The 23,772-nt window shown below is 38.4% G+C and overlaps 1 protein-coding gene across 2 annotated transcripts in view; it reads left to right on the forward strand.

The window, feature by feature from the left end:
* The first annotated feature begins 10,461 nt into the window (after positions 1-10,461).
* Positions 10,462-23,772, forward strand: part of CEP85L (centrosomal protein 85 like) — a 147,335-nt gene continuing 134,024 nt past the window's right edge. The window contains exon 1 of one of the 2 annotated variants that reach the window (XM_004382739.2): positions 10,462-10,718. In XM_004382739.2, coding sequence (XP_004382796.1) covers positions 10,646-10,718 — 73 coding nt within the window. In that variant the 5' untranslated portion in view covers positions 10,462-10,645. Of the gene's footprint in view, positions 10,719-11,158; positions 11,324-23,772 lie in introns of those variants that run through there. The other variant, XM_023737189.1, reaches the window with a different exon arrangement.

Genomic DNA, 23,772 nt, shown 5'->3' on the forward strand with positions numbered 1-23,772 from the left:
ATAAGAGTTCCCATCTCCCCGCAGCCCCTCCAACATTTGTTATTTCCAGTGTTTTTGATTCGTGCCAGTAATGCCAGGGTGAGATGGTATCTCACTGTGGTTTTGATTTGCATTTCTCTAATGGCTAGAGATCCTGAGCATTTCCTCATGTGTCTGTTGTCCACTTGAATGTCTTCTTTGGTGAAGTGTCTGTTCATTTCCTTTGCCCATTTTTTAATTGGATTATTTATCTTTTTGTTGTAGAGGTGTTGGGTTTTCTTGTATATTTTAGAGATTAGACCTTTGTCTGACTTGTAATGTCCAAAATTTTTTTTCCCAGTCTGTAGGTTCTCTTTTCACTCTTTTCGTGAAGTCTTTTGATGAGCATAAGTGTTCAGTTTTCAGAAGATCCCAGTAATCTAGCTTATTTTCTGGGGTTTGTGTGTCGTTGGTTATGGTTTGTATGCTGTTAGTGCCCATGCATTAGGGCCTCTAGCTTTGATCCTATTTTTTCTTCTATGAACTTTATAGTTTGGGGCTTTATATTTAGGTCTTTGATCCATTTTGAATTAGTTTTTGTGTATGCTGTGAGGTATGGGTCCTGTTTCATTTTTTTTTGCAGATGGACATCCAGTTTTGCCAGCACCATTTGTTAAAAAGACTGTCTTTTCCCATTTGATGGACTTTGGGCCTTTGTCAAAGATCAGGTGACTGTAGGTGGATGGATTTACATCTGGGTTCTCATTTCTGTTCCATTGTTCAGTCTATCTGTAGTTGTACCAGTACCAGGCTGTTTTGACTACTGTAGCTGTATAGTAGGTTCTGAGGTCAGGTAGTGCGAGTCCTCCTACTTTATTCTTCTTCAATACAGCTTTACTTATCTGGGGCTTCTTCCCTTTCCATATAAAGGTAATGATTATTTTTTCCATCTCTTTAAAGAATGTTGTTGGTATTTGGATTGGGATTGCATTGTATTTGTAAATTGCTTTGGGTAGAATTGTCATTTTCACTATGTTGAGTCTACCAATCCATGAGCATGGCATGTTTTTCCATTTATGTAGATCTCTTTGAGTTTCTTGCAGTAGTGTTTTATAGTTTTCTTTGTATAGGTCTTTTACATCCCTGGTTAGATCTATTCCTAAGTATCTTACTTTTTAGGGGCTATTATAAATGGTATTGTTTTCATGATTTCCTTTTCATTGTTCTCTTTACTGGTGTATAGGAATCCAGCCGATTTTTGTATGTTTATCTTATATCCTGCTACTCTGCTGAATCTATCTATTAGTTCCAGTAGTTTTCTCATGGAGTCTTTAGGGTTTTCTATGTATAGTATCATACCATCTGCAAACAGGGACAATTTAACTTCTTCTTTACCAATTTGGATGCACTTTATTCCTTTTTCTTGCCTAATTGCTCTAGCTAGGACATCCAGCACAATGTTAAATAGGAGTAGAGATAAAGGGCATCCTTGTTTTGTTCCTGTTCTCAAGTAGAATGTTTTGAGGCTCTTTCCATTAAAAATGATGTTGGCTATTGATTTTGCATAGATGCCCTTTATTATGTTGCGAAATTTCCTGTCTATACCTATTTTATTGAGAGTTTTTATCAGGAATGGGTTTTGGACTTTGTCAAATGCCTTTTCAGTGTCAGTTGAGATGATTATGTGATTCTTTTGTTTTCTTTTATTTATGTGGTGGTTTACATTGATTGATTTTCTAATGTTGAACAATCCTTGCATACCTGGTATGAATCCTACTTGGTCGTGGTATATTATTTTTTTGATATGATGCTGAATTCTGTTAGCCAGAATTTTGTTGAGAATATTTGCATCTATATTCATGAGAGATGTTGGTCTGTAATTTTCTTTTTTTGTGGTATCTTTGCCTGGTTTTGGTATCAGGGTTATGATGGCTTCATAAATGAATTCAGAAGTATCCCTTCCTTTTCTATGTTCTGAAATAGTTTGAGTAGTACTGGTATAAGCTCTTCTCTGAATGTTTGGTAGAATTCTCCAGTGAAGCCATCTGGCTTGGTGTTTTTTTTTAATTGTTGTTTTTTTTTTTTTTTATGTCCGTTTCAATCTCTTCTCTAGTTATGGGTCTATTCAGATTTTCAACAGCACTTTGTTGTAGTTTGGGCAGGTAGTGTGTTTCTAGAAATTTATCCATTTCCTCTAAGTTTTCAAATTTGTTGGAGTATAGTTTTTCATAATACTCCGTTATAATCCTTTTTATTTCAGTTAGGTCTGTTGTAATGTCACCCATTTCATGTCTTATTTGGGTTATTTGCATCCTCTCCTGTTTTTCTTTTCTATTTGTTCTAGTTCTGTAGTTAATGTTTTGATTTTGTCCCTTTCTTCTTTTTTGATGTGTGCATCTATTGCTATAAACTGTCCTCTGAGGACTGCCTTTGCTGTGTCCCATAGGTTTTGGTATGATGTGTTTCCATTCTCATTTGATTCTAGGAATTTTTTGATTCCATTTCTGATTTCTTCTATTACCCAGTCCATCCTCACTTCTAAGGACCATTCTAGTTGTAATTCTTCCAATACTGATTTGTTTGTTCTTTTGGCAGTCCAGGGTATATTCTATATTCTTCACCAACACTACAATTTGAATACATCAATTAATTATTGGAGGGTAATGCCTGTGAAAGATAAAAGGTGCACAAAGTGGTATTGGAAAGGAAAGGCTCAGACCACAATGCAGATCTGACAAGCTTTCAGTTAAACCAACTGAGAGCTCCAGAACAAAGACTGACCATTAGAAGGGTTCTGCACTGGGCACAAATGGCCAGGCCCCAGTATCTCCACTGTGCTCAGTCAATGGCTAGGAATACCTAGGAAAAGCTTGGCCTCCTCTCAAACCCAAGGCAGGGAGGGCCCAAAGGTGCTAACAGCAGAAGACTGTTAGCTAACTGCACTCCTTGCAGCTGACCGTCAAGGTCTTTCTTCAGGGGAGCTCATAGAGACAAACGTCCAATGCAGCCTCACAGATTAATTCCTCCACTGCCCCACCTCTAAAATCTTAAACTCTAACATTTTGCTTTTTGACCGTAACTTCCTATCTTTCAAACTTCCATTTCCTTACTCTCACTACATCTGCGTATTGATTTCATGTAAAATTTCCAGACTCATTCCTTCCACCTCTTTTCAACATTTCAGCCCTCTCTTGATTTCACTAGATGGTTCCCCATTACCTCATCCATTCTCCAGTTAATATCCTTAAATTTCTTGCCCCCTTTTCCTAAGTGCCCACACTGCAAAACTCTGTTCATCAATCTGCCTTCTTTATTCCTCACTTAAACTTCTGGCTGCAGCTAAAGAAAATCATACAATACCACAGATTAATGTCACATGGTTTCCAATCTTAGCTGACCCCTAAATACTGTGCAGAAATCTTATAGTTACCTCCTTCTCCCACGGCATCTGAAAACAAAATTTATCATTTTTGTTTTCCAGTCTATTAAAGAGTATGGTGGAAAAAGCATGGGCTTTAGAGTCATATGGATTGATTTGAACTCCAGCTCTTTACTACTTGTATACCCTTAATTAACTTCTCCGGATCTTTTTTCCCAGTCTGCAAAATGGAGCTAATACTGTTTATGCCAGATTTTATTGTGGTTTACATGAAATATGTAAGTGGTTTAGTGAGAAGTATCAAATAAGTGAAAGTATATTATCAAAAAATTTCCCCCAAATATCTGCTACCAGCTTACCTACTGTACTCTATTGAAAACTCCCCTTTCTATTGAGTATATCTCAATTCCATTCTATAATGTTTTGGACATTTTCAGTAATTAAAACAGTCCTTTTCTCCACTAGTGCTAGTTAGATAGGAGATTTTTTCTCTCTCTTTCTCTGTGTATGTAGTAAAGGCATGATCTGCTTTTTTGAACTCCATACTTCCCTCCTGGTGTCTGAAAACGAAAGAAAGTAGGGAAGAATTTGTCTCCTTATACATTGTCAAGGTTGCTGTCCCCTTTCATCATAGATGATCTTTCTTGTTTTCTAAAGGCTTAGTATGACCAGTGGTAACCACAATAAGTTCCACCAACAAAAATGTCAGTTCTAAGAAGTTCCAATAAACATTGTTGGTATCTTGGAAGAAAACTTTATTTTTTAGCTGGATTCTAACCCTCCCCTCCTCACGTCCCCCTCCAAAGGACTGCTCCGTGATTTAGTGGTTCATAGCTTACCTATTTTTTCAATGGTATTTGCAACCCAATTCTGGAGACAAAGGGACAGGTGGGATTCGTTTTCTGTATCTCACAAGAATCAGAGATTGAGGTGAGGTGTCTTTGCCCTCTTGGCCAGCCACCTCTCTGTAATCTTCCTTCCTCTATTTCTGTAGCACCAGGCAGGATAGCAAAGTCAGTAGTTCAGCAGATATCCAAATGGGGAAATTCAGAGAATCACAGCCTAGAATGAAGGCTTCTATGAACTGGTCCCAAGGAATCTAGTAAATATTTCTCAAGAGTGTAATATTTCACCATAATGCTGGGCTAGTCAGTAATCTCAAAGGGCCAGGAAAAATACTAATTAGTACTTTATTCCATTCTGATAAACCAAAACCAAACCCATTGCTGTCCAGTTGACTCCAACTCACAGTGACCCTACAGAAAAGACTAGAACTGCCCCACGGGGTTTCCAAGGCTGTGATCTTTATGGAAACAGACTGCCACATCTTTCTCCCACAGAGCGGCTGGTGGGTTTGAACCGCCGACCTTTCAGTTAACAGATGAGTGCTTAACCACTGTGCCACCAGGACTTCTTTCCATTCTGATACATGTATATAAATCATTATCTACAACTGTACCTGGCCATGCCAATAAACGTTACTTCTTTTTGGTGAATGTTATGGATTGAATTGTGTCCCCGCAAAATATGTGTTATAAATCCTAAACACTATACCTGTGGATGTAATCTCATTTGGAAATAGGGTTTTATTTGTTATGTTAATGAGGCAACAGCAGAGTAGGGTGTGTTTTAAGCCAAACATTTCTGAGATATAAAATTAGCAGATTAAGCACAGAAGCAAGGAGACACAGATGGGGGAAGATAGATACCACACCACATGAAGATCACCAAGGAACTGAGGAATAGAAGCTGAAAAGACCCAAGGACCTTCCACCACAGCCACCAGAGAGAAAGCTTTCCCTGATGCCCTGAATTTGGACTTCTAGTTTCCCAAACTGTGAGAAAATAAATTTCTGTTAGTTAAAGCCACCCACTGGTGGTATTTCTGTTGTAGCAGCACTAAGAAACTAAGGCAGTAAGGTATATAACAGAGTTCCATTTCTGGATTGTATGTTTTTCTGTATCACCAGTATAGAGCGTACACATGTACTGTTCTATGTACTTTACAAATATTAACTCATTTAATTGCCACAACAATCTTATGAGGTAGGTACTGTTATAATCCCCAAATTACAGATAAGGAAACTGAAGTACAGACGGGTTAAGTAACCTATTTGTCTTCTATTCCTCTTTGTATTGTTGAATTGTATATGCAAGGAATCCAATTAAGATTTACAAATCTATCTTCAAAAGAAAGATTGTTCTTGGTTTTCTTTTTTTCATTAAAAATGATTATGTGGGATTGTAACAACCCACAATAAATTGGGTAACTTATCATTTTTGTGCTCTGGAAGAGGCTGCATATCATGGAAATTGTCTGGTCCTTGGAATTTATTAGAATTCATCCATAAATTTGTTTCTATCTAATGGCAATCATTCTTTAGGAAATATTTCAATTTTTAATTTTTCTAAATATTATGTTGGTTTTTAAATTTTATATTTTGTAAAAAAAAATTCTCTTGAGGTTTCCCCATAATATGCATAGGATTTTTTTCTAATTTTAAAATATCACTTTTATATGTTGGTATATCCCTTTTCAGTTCTCTGGTTGTAGTTTATCCAATATAAGTCCATACAAGAAAAACACATGTAAAATAGTTCAATTTAATCAGTTAAAAGATTTATATGCAAATAATTTAAGATATATGAATGCAACATCTTTAATGAAGAGTTTAATATAGTTTGGTATGGTGTTTTTAGTAGTTTTCCTCTTTTGTGATCTAGTTTGTACTCTCAAAAAGTTCCCTCCCAAAACATTAAGTATCTAAATTTTACCTGATGGACCATATTTACACACACAGTCACTATTTTCATTACTTACTTGCATTATATTTTCTCAGTAGAACAATTACCAAAATACTGAAGCTCAATAGTAAATGTCTTTGCTTGCAAGATTCTCCTTGTGGTCTTTACATATTCTCCTTGTGGTCACAACAAAGCTAAAATATGCCAGTTTACAACATTGGACTTAGTAATGGTTAGGTAGTCCTTAGGCTTTTGATCTTGTGCTATGATAAATTTTAATCATTCTGAGAACCATAGATACAGGGTGTATCCTGGATGTGGGGGGAATCACAATTCACTATGTACTCAGAATTCATATGATTTAAAACAATTGATGGCTACAGATTACTCAATATACATAATAGTCTCACTTAATATTTCAATTATTTTAATCATATTAGCCCTCTATCCTTCCAAGATCAATTATTAGGAACACAAAGATTTTATATTTGATGCCACCTTCTGCAACAGCAACATGTTTTTACTGGTTGTGTTTACTCTGTAACAGGTATTGAGATAGTCTACATAGCCTCAGCTTCACATGTACTTTCTTTACTTGTAGTGGTATGCCCTTAACATTGATAAAAACAGGTAGAAAACCTGAACAAATAATTTTGTTTCTGTAAACATTGTTTAGAATTGAGTGAGAATTGGCAATCTTGAAATAACAAGTATATTTCAAACTCACATAGAATCAAGATGTAACTGTAATATTTCATATGTATCTTAGAACTGTACCAAAAAGGATTATTTGATAAATGTGGTACCTAACGTAAGACTATAAAAACTATAAATCATGGGAAAAAAGTATACTTTGATATAATGGTATGCTCTTGTTGTTAGCTGATGGTGGAGTCGGCCTGGACTAATGGTAGTGCCGACTCATGGCAACACCACATACAACGGGATTGGACTGTTGTGATCCAAGGGTTTTCACTGGCTAATTTTTCAGACATGTATTGCCAGGCCTTTCTTCTTAGTTCATCTTAGTCTGGAAGCTCCACTGAAACCTGTTCAGCATCAGAACAACAAGCAAGCCTCTGCTGACAGACAGGTGGTGGCTGCACTTGAGGTGCATTGGCCAGGAATTGAACCGGGTCTTCCCTGTGGAAGGCAGAACCTTTGATAATTCTCTTTTGGAACTTATTTACTTTTTAAGGTTTTTTTTTTTTTTTTCTTAGCCTAGACTATTCAAGTATCATTTTAAATGAGCCAATGCACATTTAAATCAGAAAAAGGAAACAATTACATTCTTCTTTCATGTTTCTGTCAGTTTCTACCATCAGAAGCAGTTGATCCTTGGCCAGCATCTCATGATTTGGAGAAAAAAATTGCAAGTCTACTGGAGGGAGACTAAATGTGAACCTGCAGTCAGATAAATTACAACACAGATGTGGTGATAGAATATACATAGAATAAATTGCTCTAGGAGCCCAGTGGAAGAGAAAATATACCTAAATGTAATTCTACCTCCAAAAGTTTTAAGCAGTATTTCCCAATTACAGCATCTTTAAGGAAAAATACAAATATGAAGCCTTTGTTAGCAAACATCCAGAACAGGAAAAAGCGTCATTGGACTCGAAGGCAGGGACTATGCGTGTTTACCTTTAAATTACCTGCCTATCACAGGGCCCACTACCTACTACTGTGTTCTAGCAATACTAATTAAATGAACTATTTTGTATCTAAAATTTGGAAGGATTATAATATTGCCATTGAGAAGTAGGATTTAAAAATAAGAGAGGATGTTACAACCTTTTGCCCTTCATCAGGCTGTCTGCTCCTGCACTCCATGTTCAAGTGAAGGATGGTGGAGGGTGTAGAAATGACCAGAAGGAGGAAGAACAGGAAGGTACAGGGAGCGAGGAAGAAGACACTCCTTTTACATACTATGGTGCCATTTTGACTCCTTTCTGGGTGTGTATTTGAAATGCTAAATTATAACTTCAGCCCCTCTCTGAATCCTTCTGGTCCTAATTATCCTCCAGCCTTTTCCTCCATCTCTACCTATTCCAATGTACATCCATGTGTCATAGATACTTTGAACACCTTTTCCCTTCTCAAGCTGAAAGAACTAAACAAAAAATTCAAGCCTCGAGTCGCAATATTGAAGGATTCTATGGACAAAATATTGAACGACACAGTAAGCATCAAAAGAAGATGATAGGAATACAGAGTCACTGTACCAGAAAGAATTGGTTGACATTCAACCATTTCAGAAGGTAGCATATGACCAAGAACCAACAGTACTGAAGAAAGAAGTTCAAGCTACACTGAAGGCATTGGTGAAAAAAAGGTTCCATGTATTGACAGAATACCAATTGAGATGTTTGAACAATTGGATGCAATGCTGGAAGCGCTCACTCGTCTATGCCAATAAATTTGGAAGACAGCTACCTGCCCAACCAACTGAAAGAGATCCATATTTGTGCCCATTCCAAAGAAAAGAGATCAAACAGCATGCGGAAATTATCAAACAATATCATTAATATCACATGCAAATAAAATTTTGCTGAAGATGATTGACACATCGACAGGGAACTGCCAGAAATTCAAGCTGGATTCAGAAAAGGACGTGGAAGGAGGGATATCATTGCTGATATTAGATGAATCTTGGCTGAAAGCAGAGAATACCAGAAAGAGGTTTACCTGTGTTTTATTGACTATGCAAAGGCATTCAACTGTGTGGATCATAACAAATTATGGATAATGTTGCAAAGAATGGGAATTCCAGAACCCTTAATTGTGCTCATGAGGAACCTGTAAATAGACCAAGTGGTAGTTCTTTGAACAGAGTAAGGGTATACTGAGTGATTTAAAATCAGAAAAGGTATGTATCAGGATTGTATGCTTTCACCATACTTATTCAATTTGTATGCTAAGCAAATAATCCGAGAAGCCAGATTATATGAAGAAGAACACACAATCAGGATTGGAGGAAGACTCAGTAACAACCTGCGATATGCAAATGACACAACCTTGTTTGCTGAAAGTGCAGAGGACTTGAAGCACTTACTGATGAAGATCAAAGACCACAGCCTTCAGTACGGATTACGCCTCAACATAAAGAAAATGAAAATCCTCACAACTGGACCAATAAGCAACATCATGATAAATGGAGAAAATATTGAAATTGTCAAGGATTTCATTTTACTTGGATCCTGAATCAATGGCCATGGAAGCAGCAGTCAAGAAATCAAACAACATATTACATTGGGCAAAACTGCTACAAAAGACCTCTTTAAAGTGTTCAAAAGCAAAGATGTCACTTTGAGGACTAAGGTGTGACTGACCCAAGTCATGGTATTTTCAGTCACGTCGTATGGATGTGAAAACTGGACAGTGAATAAGGAAGACCTTCAAAGAAGAATTGATGCCTTTGAATGATGGTGTTGGCAAAGAATATTGAATATACCATGGACTGCGAGAAGAATGAACAAGTCTGTTTTGGAAGAAAGGATGGCGAGACTTGTCTCAGAACTTTGGATATATTATCAGGAGAGGCCATCCCTGGAGAAGGACATCGACCTTGGTAAAATAGAGGGACAGTGAAAAAGAAGGCCCTCAATGAGATGGATTGACACACTGGCTGCAACATGGCTCAACCATAGCAACAATTGTGAGGATGGTGCAGTGTTACATTTTGTTGTACACAGAGTAACCATGAGTCGAAAGCACTCCACGGCACCTAACAACAACAATTAAATTAGTGTTTTTTGAGAAAAATGACCTCTTTTCTATTCCCACAGTGCTTTAAAGGATATTTGTGGTGGACGATGACGATTTTAATCCCAATCCATTTCCAAATGAGGTTGGGAATCCCTCGGTCCCTCGCAGGTTAACCTCTTTTTATCAACCACTTGTCATGTGGCCCAGGACAAGTCCTCCACATCTTTTTTAGAAGGATGCCCTGGAGGGCATGAGGGATTACACAAGGGAAGCGGGGATAGCAAAACAGGGCCCAGAGCCAAGTTACCGCCCTCTCCTCGTCTCGTTGCCCTCGGCATTAGGAAACAGGGTCGCTGCTGGTGAGCCCCGCCCGCCCATTAGTCTCCGGCTCGAGCAGAGAGTGGTTACCACGTTCACCATGACTACCCCGCAGTCCCTACCCCGTACCGCGCAAGCCTTATGTAAGCGCCCGAGGCCCCACCCCTTCCAGACCCCGCCCCCGCCCCCGCCAGGCTCCGTCCCCGCCCCGACCCCGGCACGGGCTCAGCGGGCGGAGGGGGCGGAGAGAAGCCGCAGCTGCAACTTCGCTTAGAGCCGCTGAGCCTGGGCGCAGCCGGGAACCGAGCCGCCGTCACCGCGGAGCCGCTGTTTCCCCGGCCCGGGCCTCAGCTAGTCGACTCAGCTATGGCAGCCGCCGCTGCAGCGGCGAATCTGGCCCCTTTGCTCCCCGCCCGCCGCTGAACAGCCGTTAACCAGCTCGCCCGCCCGCCGGCGCCGCCGCGGCCCAGGCTCTGAACAAGTTTCCGCCGCGTGGGGAGTCCGGCGTCCCCGGCCCACCCGGCCCTCTCGTCTGCGATGTGGGGGCGCTTCCTGGCCCCAGAGGCCGGCAGCCGGGAGAGCCCGGGCACAGCCCGCAGCTTCCCCGAGGGTAAGGAACGGGACAGTCCCCTGGCGGGGGTGGGGGTCGGCTCAGATCACAGCACCTCGGACCCCCGGCCCCTGCCCTCCTTCCTCAGGCCTGACTCCCATCCTGCCGCCTCCCCGACCCCTCCGCCCGCCTGCCAGCCGGCTGCGTTTCCTTACGACTTCCCTCCCGCTGCCACACTGCGGCCCGGCGGGCTGACATCTGGCGGGCCGGGTCCCCAGCCTGCCCGCCCCGCCCGTCCCGCATCCCAGCGCACTGACCCGGCGCGACAACGCGTCCCGGTCTCTTCTCCGGCCGCAGCCCCGGCTCCCCCAACTTCACGCTCGCGTGGGTCTCCCCTGGTTAGGCTTTGTTGTCGGTCCTCCTCCCTTCCCTCGTGGGGTTTGTGACCGCGTAGATAACGGGGCTTTCCTGGGACTCGCGGGAAGGTCGCTGTAACCGTGCTGCGGCGGCGGGCGCGCCTCAGAGGCGCCCACAGACGGGCGGGGATCTGGTGAGCCCACGGGCGCCCCGGCCTGGATACCCGTTGGAGCTGGGCTGGGCCCGCAGCCGCTGCTACTTTCAGGCGCGTTTTGGGGTGGAAAGAGGCAGATGGTCAAGCCCTCGCAGTAAGTTACCCCCTAGGGGACTTCAGCCTCGCACAGAAACCGGGTCTCCGCCCCGTAGCCACTAGTGTAGGGAGGACACTGCCCTGCAAGAGCCTGTTGACCTTCGAGCAATGGGGGTGTTAATCCGTTTCCCACTCTGGCCCCCTCAAGGAAAACTGAGGGTTTGCAGCGTTCTGTGTGTGAGGGGAGCTGTTTGTATCGGACAGCCATTTCATGCCTGCATCGCTCAGAAGTTGTGTAGAAGTCACCAATTTGGGATAAATCCTGTCCCAATTTGGGATAAAAAATAAGACTTGGGTTGCTTATGACAGCTTATCTAACAGTGACGGTCATTCTAGGTACTTAAATCTTGAGTTTTGGGCTCCTTTGAGAAGCTGAAAGTTGTATGGACCTTTTATTTAAAAATATGTACATACACAAATTTTTTCCTACAATTTTAGGTGGTCCTGGGACTCTTATTAAGTAACTTTACTTCACAAAGTGTTTGAGCTCGACTTGTGTAATTTAAGAGACTTTAATTTTCAAAGCTATTATTTACAAAACAAGAAAACAGAAGCAGCGTTTGAAGAAGGGGTCTTTGCTGGTAATGCTCTCTGCTGTCTAAAAAATATCAGGCACAAATCCAGATTGCTATTAAAATTCCAAATAATGCAGTCATGTATGATAGCTTAGAAAATTTTGATGTTTTTATACATATGTAAATTTAAAAATTCCAGAGTTAGATATGAAATTATCCTCTTAAATTTAGTGCTGCAACACTTTTAGAAATAACAGAATTTAATGTAGGCTTGAGTTTAGTTAAAAAAAAAAAAATTAGGGAATTATTTTTTCTGAAATATGTAAGAGGAGGCAGCCCTCCGGAGGTTTCTGATCCTTACGGAATATTCACAAATCCTGCAATCTAAGTAATTTAAGTAAGATACTTCATTATCCCTAGGGGCTGGAGACAGTTTCAGTTTATCCATACATGTCAAAAGCCGTCTGTAATGTCAGTGTAATCTAAGCTCTTAAAATTTGTTTGTAATAATAGCTTGTTTGGAGATGTAATATCACTGAAGCATTGTATCCATTTTTCTGTCGTTTTTATGACAAAAAAAAAACCCAGCTTGGTGGAATTTAGAAAAGTTAAGCAGCTAAAAGACTTTAATGTTATATTGCAGCCTTTAGACCTTTGTTATGGCTTAGAATATAGTGGAAGGAGACTTTATAAAATATTACCCAAGTTTAAAGAATTTGGACAGTATATCTTTACAAAAGCATATATTTCAGCTTTGATAGTGATAAATTATTGGTAAATCAGAACATGTCTTTCCAATAAAATTTTTCTGAGCTATATACTGAGAATGGCTTATTTTTACAGTAATAGACATCTAATTATTCATTATGTTTTTGTATTCTCTTCTTGAGCAAAGAGAAGTATTTAAAATTATTTTAATTAGTTTTTTAAAAAAGTTAGTTCTTAGTTTAAAAACTCTAAGTGTGGTTTCCTTAGCCAATGAGCAGATGGTGAAGGTCAAGATAATGACCTCTGAGTTGATTCATGTGGGAATTTTTTTTTTCCTTTATGAGAATTTGGAGAAAATATTTATTTTTGAAATATTGTCCATATAGCTTTTGACTAATTAGAGCAATTTTAGGGCTTGTCTGAAAACCAAGAGAATCAGTTTTCTGATAAATTCATGTCAGCAATCTTTTTGGTCCTGAGAGCTAGTGTGAAGACAGGTATTAATCAGTTCTGGTATTAAAGTGAATTCATCTCAATATGTGAGTTAATGCTTAGTGTCTTAAACCTAGTTTGTTTATACAAACATGTAACTAGACTAAAGGGAAAGCCAAAGGTAATTTAGAATCAGCTTTCTAATAAATTTGAGGAAACTTTCTTTTTAAAGAAATGGCAGTAAAGACCAAATGGGAATAATAGCAAGTATGGTTTGGAAAATTCTGAACTTTTGGCCTTTAGGATTTTACTTTTGACTTTATCCACAGTTTTCCATCTTTGCAGAGTAACTATGTTACAAACCAAAATGAAATGAATATTGTTTTCCTATATTCCCATGCAAAGATAAAACAGAATCCTTTTTATCTATTGGCAATTGTGGTTCGAAAGCTGATTTTACATAGAACAAGTAATACGTCTTTTACACATTTGATTGAGTGCATTTGAGATTATCCTGTTCTTTAAAAAGTATACTAGTTTCAAAATTGCATGAAGGATGATGTATTTCTTTCACGCTTTTGAAATCTAGTATGATATGATGATACTTTGACTACTTATAAATACCTAGTTATACTAAATTTGTTTCTTTATAGAAATCATACTTTACTTGACCAATCTTAAAATATTGATATGTTTAGCCTTTAAAACATTTTGAGATAGAATATGATAGCTAGAAAGTTTGCTAAAAATAAAATGTTATAGAAAACACTTACTTGAACTGTAAGAAATGTAATTTGTTTATTGCCTCCAGCCTTAACTCTATCGTTGTCATAAGGTGTTTGGTGATGTCATAATTATAGTGGTAATAACTGGTATGGTTACATCAAATAATAGTGTTTTCTGCTGTGGTTCTGAATTAGATGGACCTAAAAGTATTACGGTAACAATAAACATAAATCTTTCCCCTTAACTCGATTGGACATGTTCTTTCATAAAAGGCAGTAATAGGTATGGGCTACAGTAGGAGTGCGGATGAATCTGAAGTTTAGTGATGACTGTTGTGAGGGGAACTTGATTAATAATTGGAATTTGATAGCTTCTTGGCTTGAATGAAGCTGGTAAATTAATCTGAGGCCAGGCAATAAATGGTGAGTTGATAACCTCTGTTGTCATGTTGTAAATATTTATGTATGTTGAGAAAAGAAAAGTTTTACAGAGCCATGATTTTTCTGAATGGATAAAATACGTGTATGTGTATTTGGAGAAGATGAAGACTTGTAGGTTCCTAGGTATATTATCCAGATTGTAGCTTAATTAGTTTCCCCAAATTGTGCATTAAAAAATGAAGAATGTTATTATACAGGTACCTTGTGAAGCCACACCGTGATACTAGTTATTATTACTACTTTAAAGATATTTTACACTGCCAAAGTAATATTCTAAAAAGTAGAATGTATTGTATAGGGTCACATATTTTGAGGGGCCTTGGGTGGCACAAATGGTTAAACACTCGACTACTAGCCTAAAGAGGTGCCTCAGAAGACAGGCCAGGCGATCTGTATCCAAAAGTTCACATCCTTGAAAACCCTCTGGAGCAGTTAAACTCTGCACACCTGGGGTTGCCATGAGTTGCAATCAACTGGATGGCAACTGACAACAACAACACTACTTATATTTTAAGAATGGGAGATGTCAGTATAAAAAGAGCATCAGATTGCTTTTCATACCAATATTTTACTTCCATTCTCTGTTTTTCTTTCTGTTCATCCTTTCAATAAATATTGTGTGCCAGGTATTAGATTCTGGGGATACATCATTGAACAACAAAGTTCCCTACTCTAAGGAAGCTTAGGAAGAGACAGTCAGTAAGTAAAGTAATAACAAGATAATTCCACTAGTGTTAAGTACTGTGAAGAAAAAGAAACTAGGTGAAATGGTAGAGGATGGCAGAGCCACTTTGGGTAGGCTGATCTTAGAGGGCCTCTCTGAGGAGGTGACATTGAGCTGAGATGTGAATGATGAGAAGGAGCCAGATGTGAGGGGAGGAGTGTTCAGGTGGAGTGAACAGAAATAGCAAAAACTCCAAGGTGGAAATGAATTTAGGGAGTTTGAGAAACTTCCGAAACCAGTGAGTCTGGACCATACTGAGCAAAGCAGGGAGAGTTGTGAGGTGAGGAAGGCCTGACAACGTAAGGCATTGTAGGAGTTTGGATTCTGTTCTGTGCGTGAGAGGAAGCTAGCTATGAGAGGGCGGAGGAGATGACCATTCATTCATTCTTACCCTCAACATGAGTGCCTACTATGAGACACAAATTGTTCCATATACTGGGAACACAAAACAGACGTTCCCTGTTTTTGGTGTTTACAGATAACTCCTGGCTATTCTGTGAGGGAAGAAATTGGGGCAGGGGGCAAGAATAGCAGTAGGGAATCCAGTTAATAGGCCATTGCAGTAAATAACTTGAGAGATGATGGCTTGGATTAGAATAGTTGAATTGGAGTGTGAGAGAAGAGCGTGGATTTGGGATATACTTGAGAAATAAAGGATTTACTGATTGGAGGGGGCAAGTGCGGTAATGAGGAGTCAAAGATGGCGTCTTGGTTTTGGCATCAGTAATTGTAATGAATGATTGTGGAAGGTTCTAATGGAAGGTTAGTGGAGGAATAATGTGAGGAAGATAAGTGAGAATCAAGAGTTCTGTTTTGGCCATGTGAAGTTTGAGTTGCTTTCTAGAGGTTAGGTGAGATACTGAGTAGGAAGTTGGGTATACAAGTCTGGAGCCCAGTGGGGAGATCAGAGGGGGATATAGGACTTTGAGAGTTAACTGTGTGTAAATGGTGTTTAAAGATCATGGGCCTGGATGAGATCACATGGAGAGAGTATAGATAGAACAGACAGTGGAGGACCAAGCCCTGGAATACTTTTAACATCTCCTGGTCAGGTAGAAAGAAGAGGAGTCACACAAGGAGGCTGAGAAGGAGCAACCAGTGAGGTCCGAGTAAAACCAGGAGAGAGGAGACTGAAGGAAGGAGTGATCACCAAAGTCTAATGCTTCCAAGAGGCCATGAAAATCAATCAGAAGAAAATGGAGCAATGCCACTGGCCAGGTTCTCAGAGAGAGACATTTTTATTAGAGATTCTCTAATCTGTCAACTCACTTTATTGCATAAGGATTGCTACATAGGTACTCAAGCTAGGGTGACCAACTGTCCCAGTTTTCCCAGAACTTTCAGTTTTAAAACCAGGGAAAGTCCTGGGCAAACAGTCCTGGTTTACCAAGAACTGAGTTTTTCATGATGCCTTACATTGAACAGTGACCGAGCCTTGACCAGAGGTTTCTGGACTCTGCCCAGTGCATCTGGACTGGTGAAACTGTTCCTTCCCTTTAGAATAGCAGATGTTCTCAATCAGGGGACCAGATTTTTAATATCTAGTGTTATTTCATGCTCTTATTAACCTCCCTCTGGCCTGAGAATCTACCCTAGAATAGTAACTCGACTTCTATTTTCTTCTTCTCTCTTGCAATAGATTGTTTTAAAGTGTCGACCTTCTGGTTAGCAGCCAAGCTCTTAAGTACTACGCCACCAGGGCTCCAAAGTGTCATTAGGTAGTACTAAATTAATTCAAGTGGTTAACAGGATGGATTTTAAGTTACTTTTAGAGAGTGAACTTGAGATCAGGAAGTTTGTCTCGTACCTTTTACACAGTGGATGTCTTGTAAATAAAACTTGGCTTTATTGATGCTACTTTTCAGTACTAAAGTTCAGAGTTCTGAAATGAACTATAGTTTTTAGTTATTCTTCTGGAAGAGGATGAGATGAATGATTCAGACTACATTTCATGTAAAGTTTCAAGTTTTCTACCAGGTAGCTACACTGCTCTTGTATCGGCAGAGATTGCATTTCTATGACCATAGGAAATTATATGTATCCCCTAGCTGTGAGTCTTCGATAGCAATTGCTTTGCCATTCCCATTTCTAAAGCTTTTCTGAACCTACTTCATTAATACTGAGCTTTCTATCTCATTTTAGTTACTGAAAAGTTTGAATAGAAATTAAGAGATTTAATTTGGGGACATAAAAACTCCAGATATTAATTTTCTCAAAGCTTAGTTTTGAACTTTTTCTAAAACTATTATTTGTTTTAGTGTTGGCATTTTAATGTATTGCATACAGTGCTTATGCTTCTAAATATAAGAAAAATAAAGGGTAATTGAGAAATTAACTTACTCTGTGTCCCTTAGAAGTTAATGGATGCATAAATAAAAGTACATTTATTAGGTCTAACAATGTCTTTAATTTAGGAAGATTTATTTTGATTGGGGCATTTATTTTCTCCTGGGTGAGAAAATTAGTTTTGACATAATTTGCTACCATGCAGAATGTTTTCTCTGTTAGGTGATACTATGAAATAGTTGTTTTCAAGACAAAGGAACCCCTCTGGAATACCAATTGGTGTAGTCGCTTATATTTGTAGTGACTCATTAACAACCTAGCATTAGTTTTGACATACTTCATTTTTCCAGTTCGTGAACAGCATGAAAGATTAAATTAGATATGTGTACCTCATTCTAAATAGCTGCCAAAATACTTCTTTGAATACAGCATATCTTGGAACCAGAAGATAGGACTCTTTGACTTGTCCTCACACTGAAACCAACAGGCATGCTATCTAGGTTGTTTCTTACCCTAACCTTTGTGAATTTCTTGTTTTATATAATGAGTACCTGGTGAATATTTGTTGGTTTGAATTCATACTTTTGCTGTGAAAGATGAACCATTTATTTATCCATCTGGTCGTTGTTTTTGGTTGAGATAATTTTAACCCCAGACTGAATCCACTTAGTTTAAAGCCCTTTTATGGTAGAATTAAAATTAATAAAATTCAGAATCACATCTGAAGAATCTATTCTTACACTTTGTGTGTGTTTAACTATTTGCAGTAGTTAATGAGCTTCCACATTTTCTTTTTATATTTAGAAAGGAAAGAACATTAGTTATTGATTGCTTAAAATTTGATTTAAATCCTTAAATACAGGAAAAGTGTAGATTGAGCTGGATTTTAATGGTGCTATTGTTTGTCTATGTAGTGTGCTTAGGTGAACAAATATACTTAACTAACTTGATGCTGCTAACTTTATTTTAACCGAGTGGAATCATCTTCTCAGAACTTGGAAACCAGTCCTATTAGTTCAGATCCACCACCTGCTCCTTGGAAACCCTATGGGGCAGTTCTTCTCTGTCCTACAGGGTCTCTGTGAGTCGGAACTGACTCGATGGCAGCTAACAACAGCATCTTCTAATCTAGAATCTCATCTCTGGTTAGAACCTAACATGTCATGTCTAAGCTGATCTTTGGATCTCTTTGGGATTGGAGGAGGGCAGTCTCTCCACACCCCTCCTCTTTTTGTTACCTATTGTTTTTTTTTTTTGCTTGATCTGTTATGACTGAGCCATCTTAAAAAAGGCAGGTGTTTAGCAAATGTTTTTGAGAGTATAGAGAACCAACAGATTGCATAGTTTTTGAACATGTGCAACTGTCAGTAGAAATTTTTTTGCCAAATCCTTCCATTATATGTGTATAATATTTATCATATTTTGTCAATTATAAGATGTACTTTTAAAAATCTTTTAACATCTCTGATACCTGAATGTATCATCATATAATTCATTATATCAGAATTTAATTGGCACCCCTTTTCTTTAGTGTATGAAAATGGTGTCTCAGTTATCTAGAGTCACCATAACAAAATACCACAAGCGGGTGGCTTTAAAGAATAGTAATTTATTGTGTTACAGTTTTGGAGGCTAGGAGTCCAAATTCAGGGCATCAGCAGGGCCATGCTCTGTCTATGCTAGGAGAAGACTCCTTGTCTTGTACAGTTTCTGGCAGCCCTTGGTCTTTCTTTTCATTTGTGTAATTATTAAAAAATTTATTGTTGTGAAAATATGCTTAAGAAACATATGCCATCTCAATTTCCACATGTACAATTCATTAACATTGATTACATTCTTCAAGTAGTTGCAACCATTCTCGCTAACCTTTTCCAAAACATTCCACAACCATTAACATGACCTCAGTGCCCCCTAAGCAAAAACTCCCTTTTACCCCGTTCTTCCCGTCCCTGGTAATCACTACTAATCTTTGGTTTCAGTGTATTTGCTTATTTCATATAAGTGAGATCATACAATATTTGTCCTTTTGCTACTGATTTGTTTTACTTAGGTTCAAGGTTCGTCCCTGTTGTGACATGTATCAGGACTTCATTTCTGTTTATGGCTGAGTAGTATTCCAGCACGTATGTACCACATCTTGTTTATCCATTCATCTGTTGATGGACGTTTCGATTATTTCTACCTTTTGGCTATTGTGAAAAGTGCAACAGTGAACATTGGTGTACAGGTTTCTGTTTGCACCCCGGCCTTCACTTCTTCTGGGCATACCCTAGGATTGGGATTCCTGGGTCATACGGAAGTTCTATGCTCAACTTTTTTGTTTCCTAAATTTTATTTATTTTGTTGTTATTGAGAATATACACAGCAAAACATACACCAATTCAACAGTTTCTATGTGTACAATTTAGTGACATTAATTACATTCTTCGAGTTGTACAACCATTATCCCTCTCCTTTTCTGAATTGTTCCTCCCTCATTAACAAACTCACTGCCCCCTAAGATTCCTGTCTAGCCTTTCAAGTTGCTGTTGTCAGTTTGATCCCATGTAGATAGGTCTTAAAAGAGCATAATGCTAAAGGCATACTTTTTTCTTTTTCTTTTTTTTTTACTAGTTAAGCTAAGCTATTGTTTGGTTTTAAGATGATTTCAGGAGATAATTTTGGTTTAAGGTTTAAAGATTATCTCGGCAATACTTTCAGGGGTTCATCCATCCTCTGTGGCTCTAGGAAGTCTAGCATCCATGAGATTTGAAATTCTGTTCTCTCTTGATCAGTATTCTTCTTTGGAATCTTTGATCAAAATATTCAGTAATGGTAGCCCGACACCATCCAGTTCTGCTGGTTTCATGGCAGAGGAGGCAGTTGTTCATGGAGGCAATTAGCCAGACATTCCGTATCCTTCTATTCCTGACTCTCCATCTTCCTCTGTTGCTCAAGGTGAATACAGACAAATTGTTGTGCCTCGGATGGCCACTTCCAAGCTTTTAAGATCCCAGGCACTACGCAATGAGCTAGGAGGTAGAATAGAAGCACTGAACAACACATTATTAGTTCAATTAACTGGAAAGTCCCATGAAATCATAACCCTAAGCCTCCGAGCCAAGGAAACAAATTCTGTGAGGTGTTTGGTTGTACATAAGTGCCTCAGCAGCTACTCTTTTTTTTTTTGTCATTGTAGATATGTCACACAGCCTTTGCCAGTTCAGCTTATTGACAGTAGTTACAGTAATCAGCTGTGCAGTACCCTCAATCAGTGTGATTTTTCCATAACCGTTACTCCCCGCCGCCCCCATCCCCGGTGCCCACTAATATACTTTGGTCTGTATACATTTGCCTTTTCTTGTCTTTTTATATAGGTGAGGTTTTACAATATTTATCCTTTTGTGATTGGCTTATTTTGCTCAGCATGGTGTCTTCAAGCTCCATCCATACAACACTGTGTATCAAGACTTCATTTCTCCTGTTGGCTGAGTAGTAGTCCATTGTATGTATGTACCACATTTTGTTTATCCGTATATCTGCTGATGGGCATTTAGATTGTTTCCACCTTTTGGCTATTGTGAATAGTGCTGTGATGAACATTGGTGTACAAGTCTCTTTTTGAGTCTCTGCTTTCAGGGCTTCTGGGTATATGCCTAGGAGTGGAATTGCTGGGTCATATGGTATTTTTAGTTTTTTGAGGAACTGCCACACTTTTCTACAACAGCTGTACCATTTTGCATTCCCACTAGCATTGGATAAAAGTTCCAGTTTATCCACATGCTCACCAACATTTGTTATTTTCTGTTTTGTTTTAGCCATCCTAGTGGGAGTGAAATGTATCTCATTGTGGTTTTGATTTGCATTTCTCTGATGGCTAATGATGCTGAGCATCTTCTATGTGTTTGGTGGTTATATTTAACTTTTTGAGAAACCTACAGTGGCTCTACCATTTTACATTCTTACCAGGAATGGATGAGAGTTCTAGTTTCTCCACAACCTTGCCAACACCTATTGTTTCCTGTTTATTTTGGTCATTGCCATACTAATAGGGGTGAGGTAATATCTCAGTGTAGTTTTGATTTGCATCTCCCTAATGGCTAATTGGGAGCCCTGATGGTACAGTGGTTAAGTGTTCACTGCTAACCAAAAGGTTGGTAGTTCGAATCTACCAGTCGCTCATTGGAAACCCTATGGGGCAGTTCTACTCTGTCCTGTAAGGTTGCTGTGAGTCGGAATCGACTCAACAGCAGCGGGTTTGGTTTTTTTGTAGTTGTAAACATGCTAATGAGAAATAAATATTAAGTAGAGAAGCTAGTGATACTGTAGATTTACTTGATTAAAAGGGAATAGAAAAGAGAAAGATTAAAAACTTTAGAAGAGTAGGGTAGAGTACCTTATGAGGAACAAAAGAATATTAAGTTATGTGGTAGGCAAATGATTTTTTTTCTTCTCTGATTATTAAATTTATACATACGCTCAGTAAAAAAAATTGACTTAGTACAGAAACATTTAAAGTGAAGGTAAGCCTTTCCATCTTCCCTTCATACTAGTCCTCCACTCCATTTTCTAAAATAGTTTTTAGTTATCTTTCTGGAAATTTTCTGTGCATGTACAATAATAAAAATAATAATTGCAGTGTTTATTCAGAGCTTAATTATATGCCTGACACTTAAAAAATTTATTGTGGTAAATGATATATAATGTAAAATTTGCCATTTTAACTATTTTAAAATGTACAATTCAGTGGCATTAATTACGTTCACAATGTTATGCAATCATCCGTACTATCTATTTTCAAAACATTTTCATCATCCCAAACAGAAACTCTGTACTCATTAAGCAGTAACTCCCCATTCTACCCTCCTCCGAGCCCCTGGTAACCTCTAATGTACTTCTGGCTCTTTGAATTTGCCTATTCTAGCTATTTCATGTAAATGGAATCATACAATATTTGTCCTTTTTGTCTGGCTTTTTACGTAGCGTAATGTTCTAAAGGTTCATCTGTGTTGTAGCATATATCAGAATTTTATTCCTTTCTTATGGCTGAATGATACTACATTGTATGAATCTACCACATTTTGTTTTCCGTTTCATCTGTTGATGAGCACTTGGGTTGTTTCCACCTTTTGACTATTGTGCATAATGCTGCAGTGAACACTGGCCTACAAGTACCTGTTTTAAGTCCTTGCTTTCAGTTCTTTTGGGTATATATCTAGGAGTGGAATTGCTGGTCTGTATGGTAAATCTGTGTTTAACTTTTTGAGAAACTGTCAAACTTTTCCACAGCAGCTGTACCATTTTACATTCCCACCAGCAATGTATGAGGGTTCAAATTGCTCCATATCCTTAAGCCTGGCACTTTATTTTTTTTTTTTAATATTTTTACGTATTAACTCATTTAATTATTAAGATAGGTGCTAACCATTTTCCCCCCTCATTTTATAGATGAAGAAACTGAGGGAGGGGGACATTAAATGATTTGATCAAGGTCTCACTGCTAATAAGAGGTGGAATGGAATTTGAACCCAAGCATCCTGGTTTCACAGTCCACATTCTTTTCCGCTAAGTGCTACTGCTAATTCTATAATAAATATAATTAAAAATAATTAAGGCTATTGGAGTTACTTACCCTAGATATAAGCAGTACTGAAATGGAGTAGAGGGCTGGGATGAAGAACATAAGTATTGCTATATCATGCTGCTTCTGTCTTAGCTAGATAATTCTCCAGTGTAGTAGAAGATTGTCTAATGATTGCTTTTCTAATTTTGTGGTGGAAAAGGATTAAAGCTTTTCTGTGAATTATTAATACTTCAACATTTACTTTAAATTTTTTCTCTTTTAAAACCAATGATAATTTATTATACAAATTATAATATACTAACATTTATAAAGAATTTATTAAGTGCTGGACATTGTGCCAAATGCCTTACATGCATAATCTCTTTTAATTATTAACACAACCCTGTTTAGCGTTTGTTAAAATCATCTGCATTTTATGGATTCCCAGGTGTAATTTAATGTCATGTTACAGATACATAAATTGAGGTTTAGAGAGGTTAATAATGTTGCCCTAAATTATACAACTTACATTGAGCCTGGATCTGAACCCAGTTCTGCCTGACGCGTTCAGTGTTCGCTGTTCCTCACTCTCTCCATTTTAAGCTACTCAGCTTCACAATTTACATTCTAAAGAGATAAAGAAGTCATTTCCTTCAAATAATAGTATCCAGTAGTGTTGGCTATATAGTAGAATTGCAGTTTTGGTTAAACAGTAACTTAAAAAGTTCAGCATAATAATGTTTCAGATGTATTTATAGGACCCTGTTTTATTAATTATAGTAATTCTGTCTGTTCTTGTGAGTGAGGTCATTCTAATTCACACACACACCCTAAACACCAAAAACCTTATTCAAGGCTTAATGTGTTCTAGGCAGTGTTTTTGAAACATTTTTGACCATGACCCTCTGTACACATCTTGACCGAGTACAAGTATTTTCTAGTACATATATTTTCTCTTTTTTATATGTGATACACTTTTTTCTGTTCTATTCATTTCATTTTAGTAAAAGAGTGTTTCAGCATTAGGTGACATAATCAGAAATTCATTTAAAAAGCCCTTAAGATAGATCTACA

Source organism: Trichechus manatus, unplaced genomic scaffold (genome assembly GCF_000243295.1).
Source record: "Trichechus manatus latirostris isolate Lorelei unplaced genomic scaffold, TriManLat1.0 scaffold00098, whole genome shotgun sequence".
Lineage (NCBI taxonomy): Eukaryota > Metazoa > Chordata > Mammalia > Sirenia > Trichechidae > Trichechus > Trichechus manatus.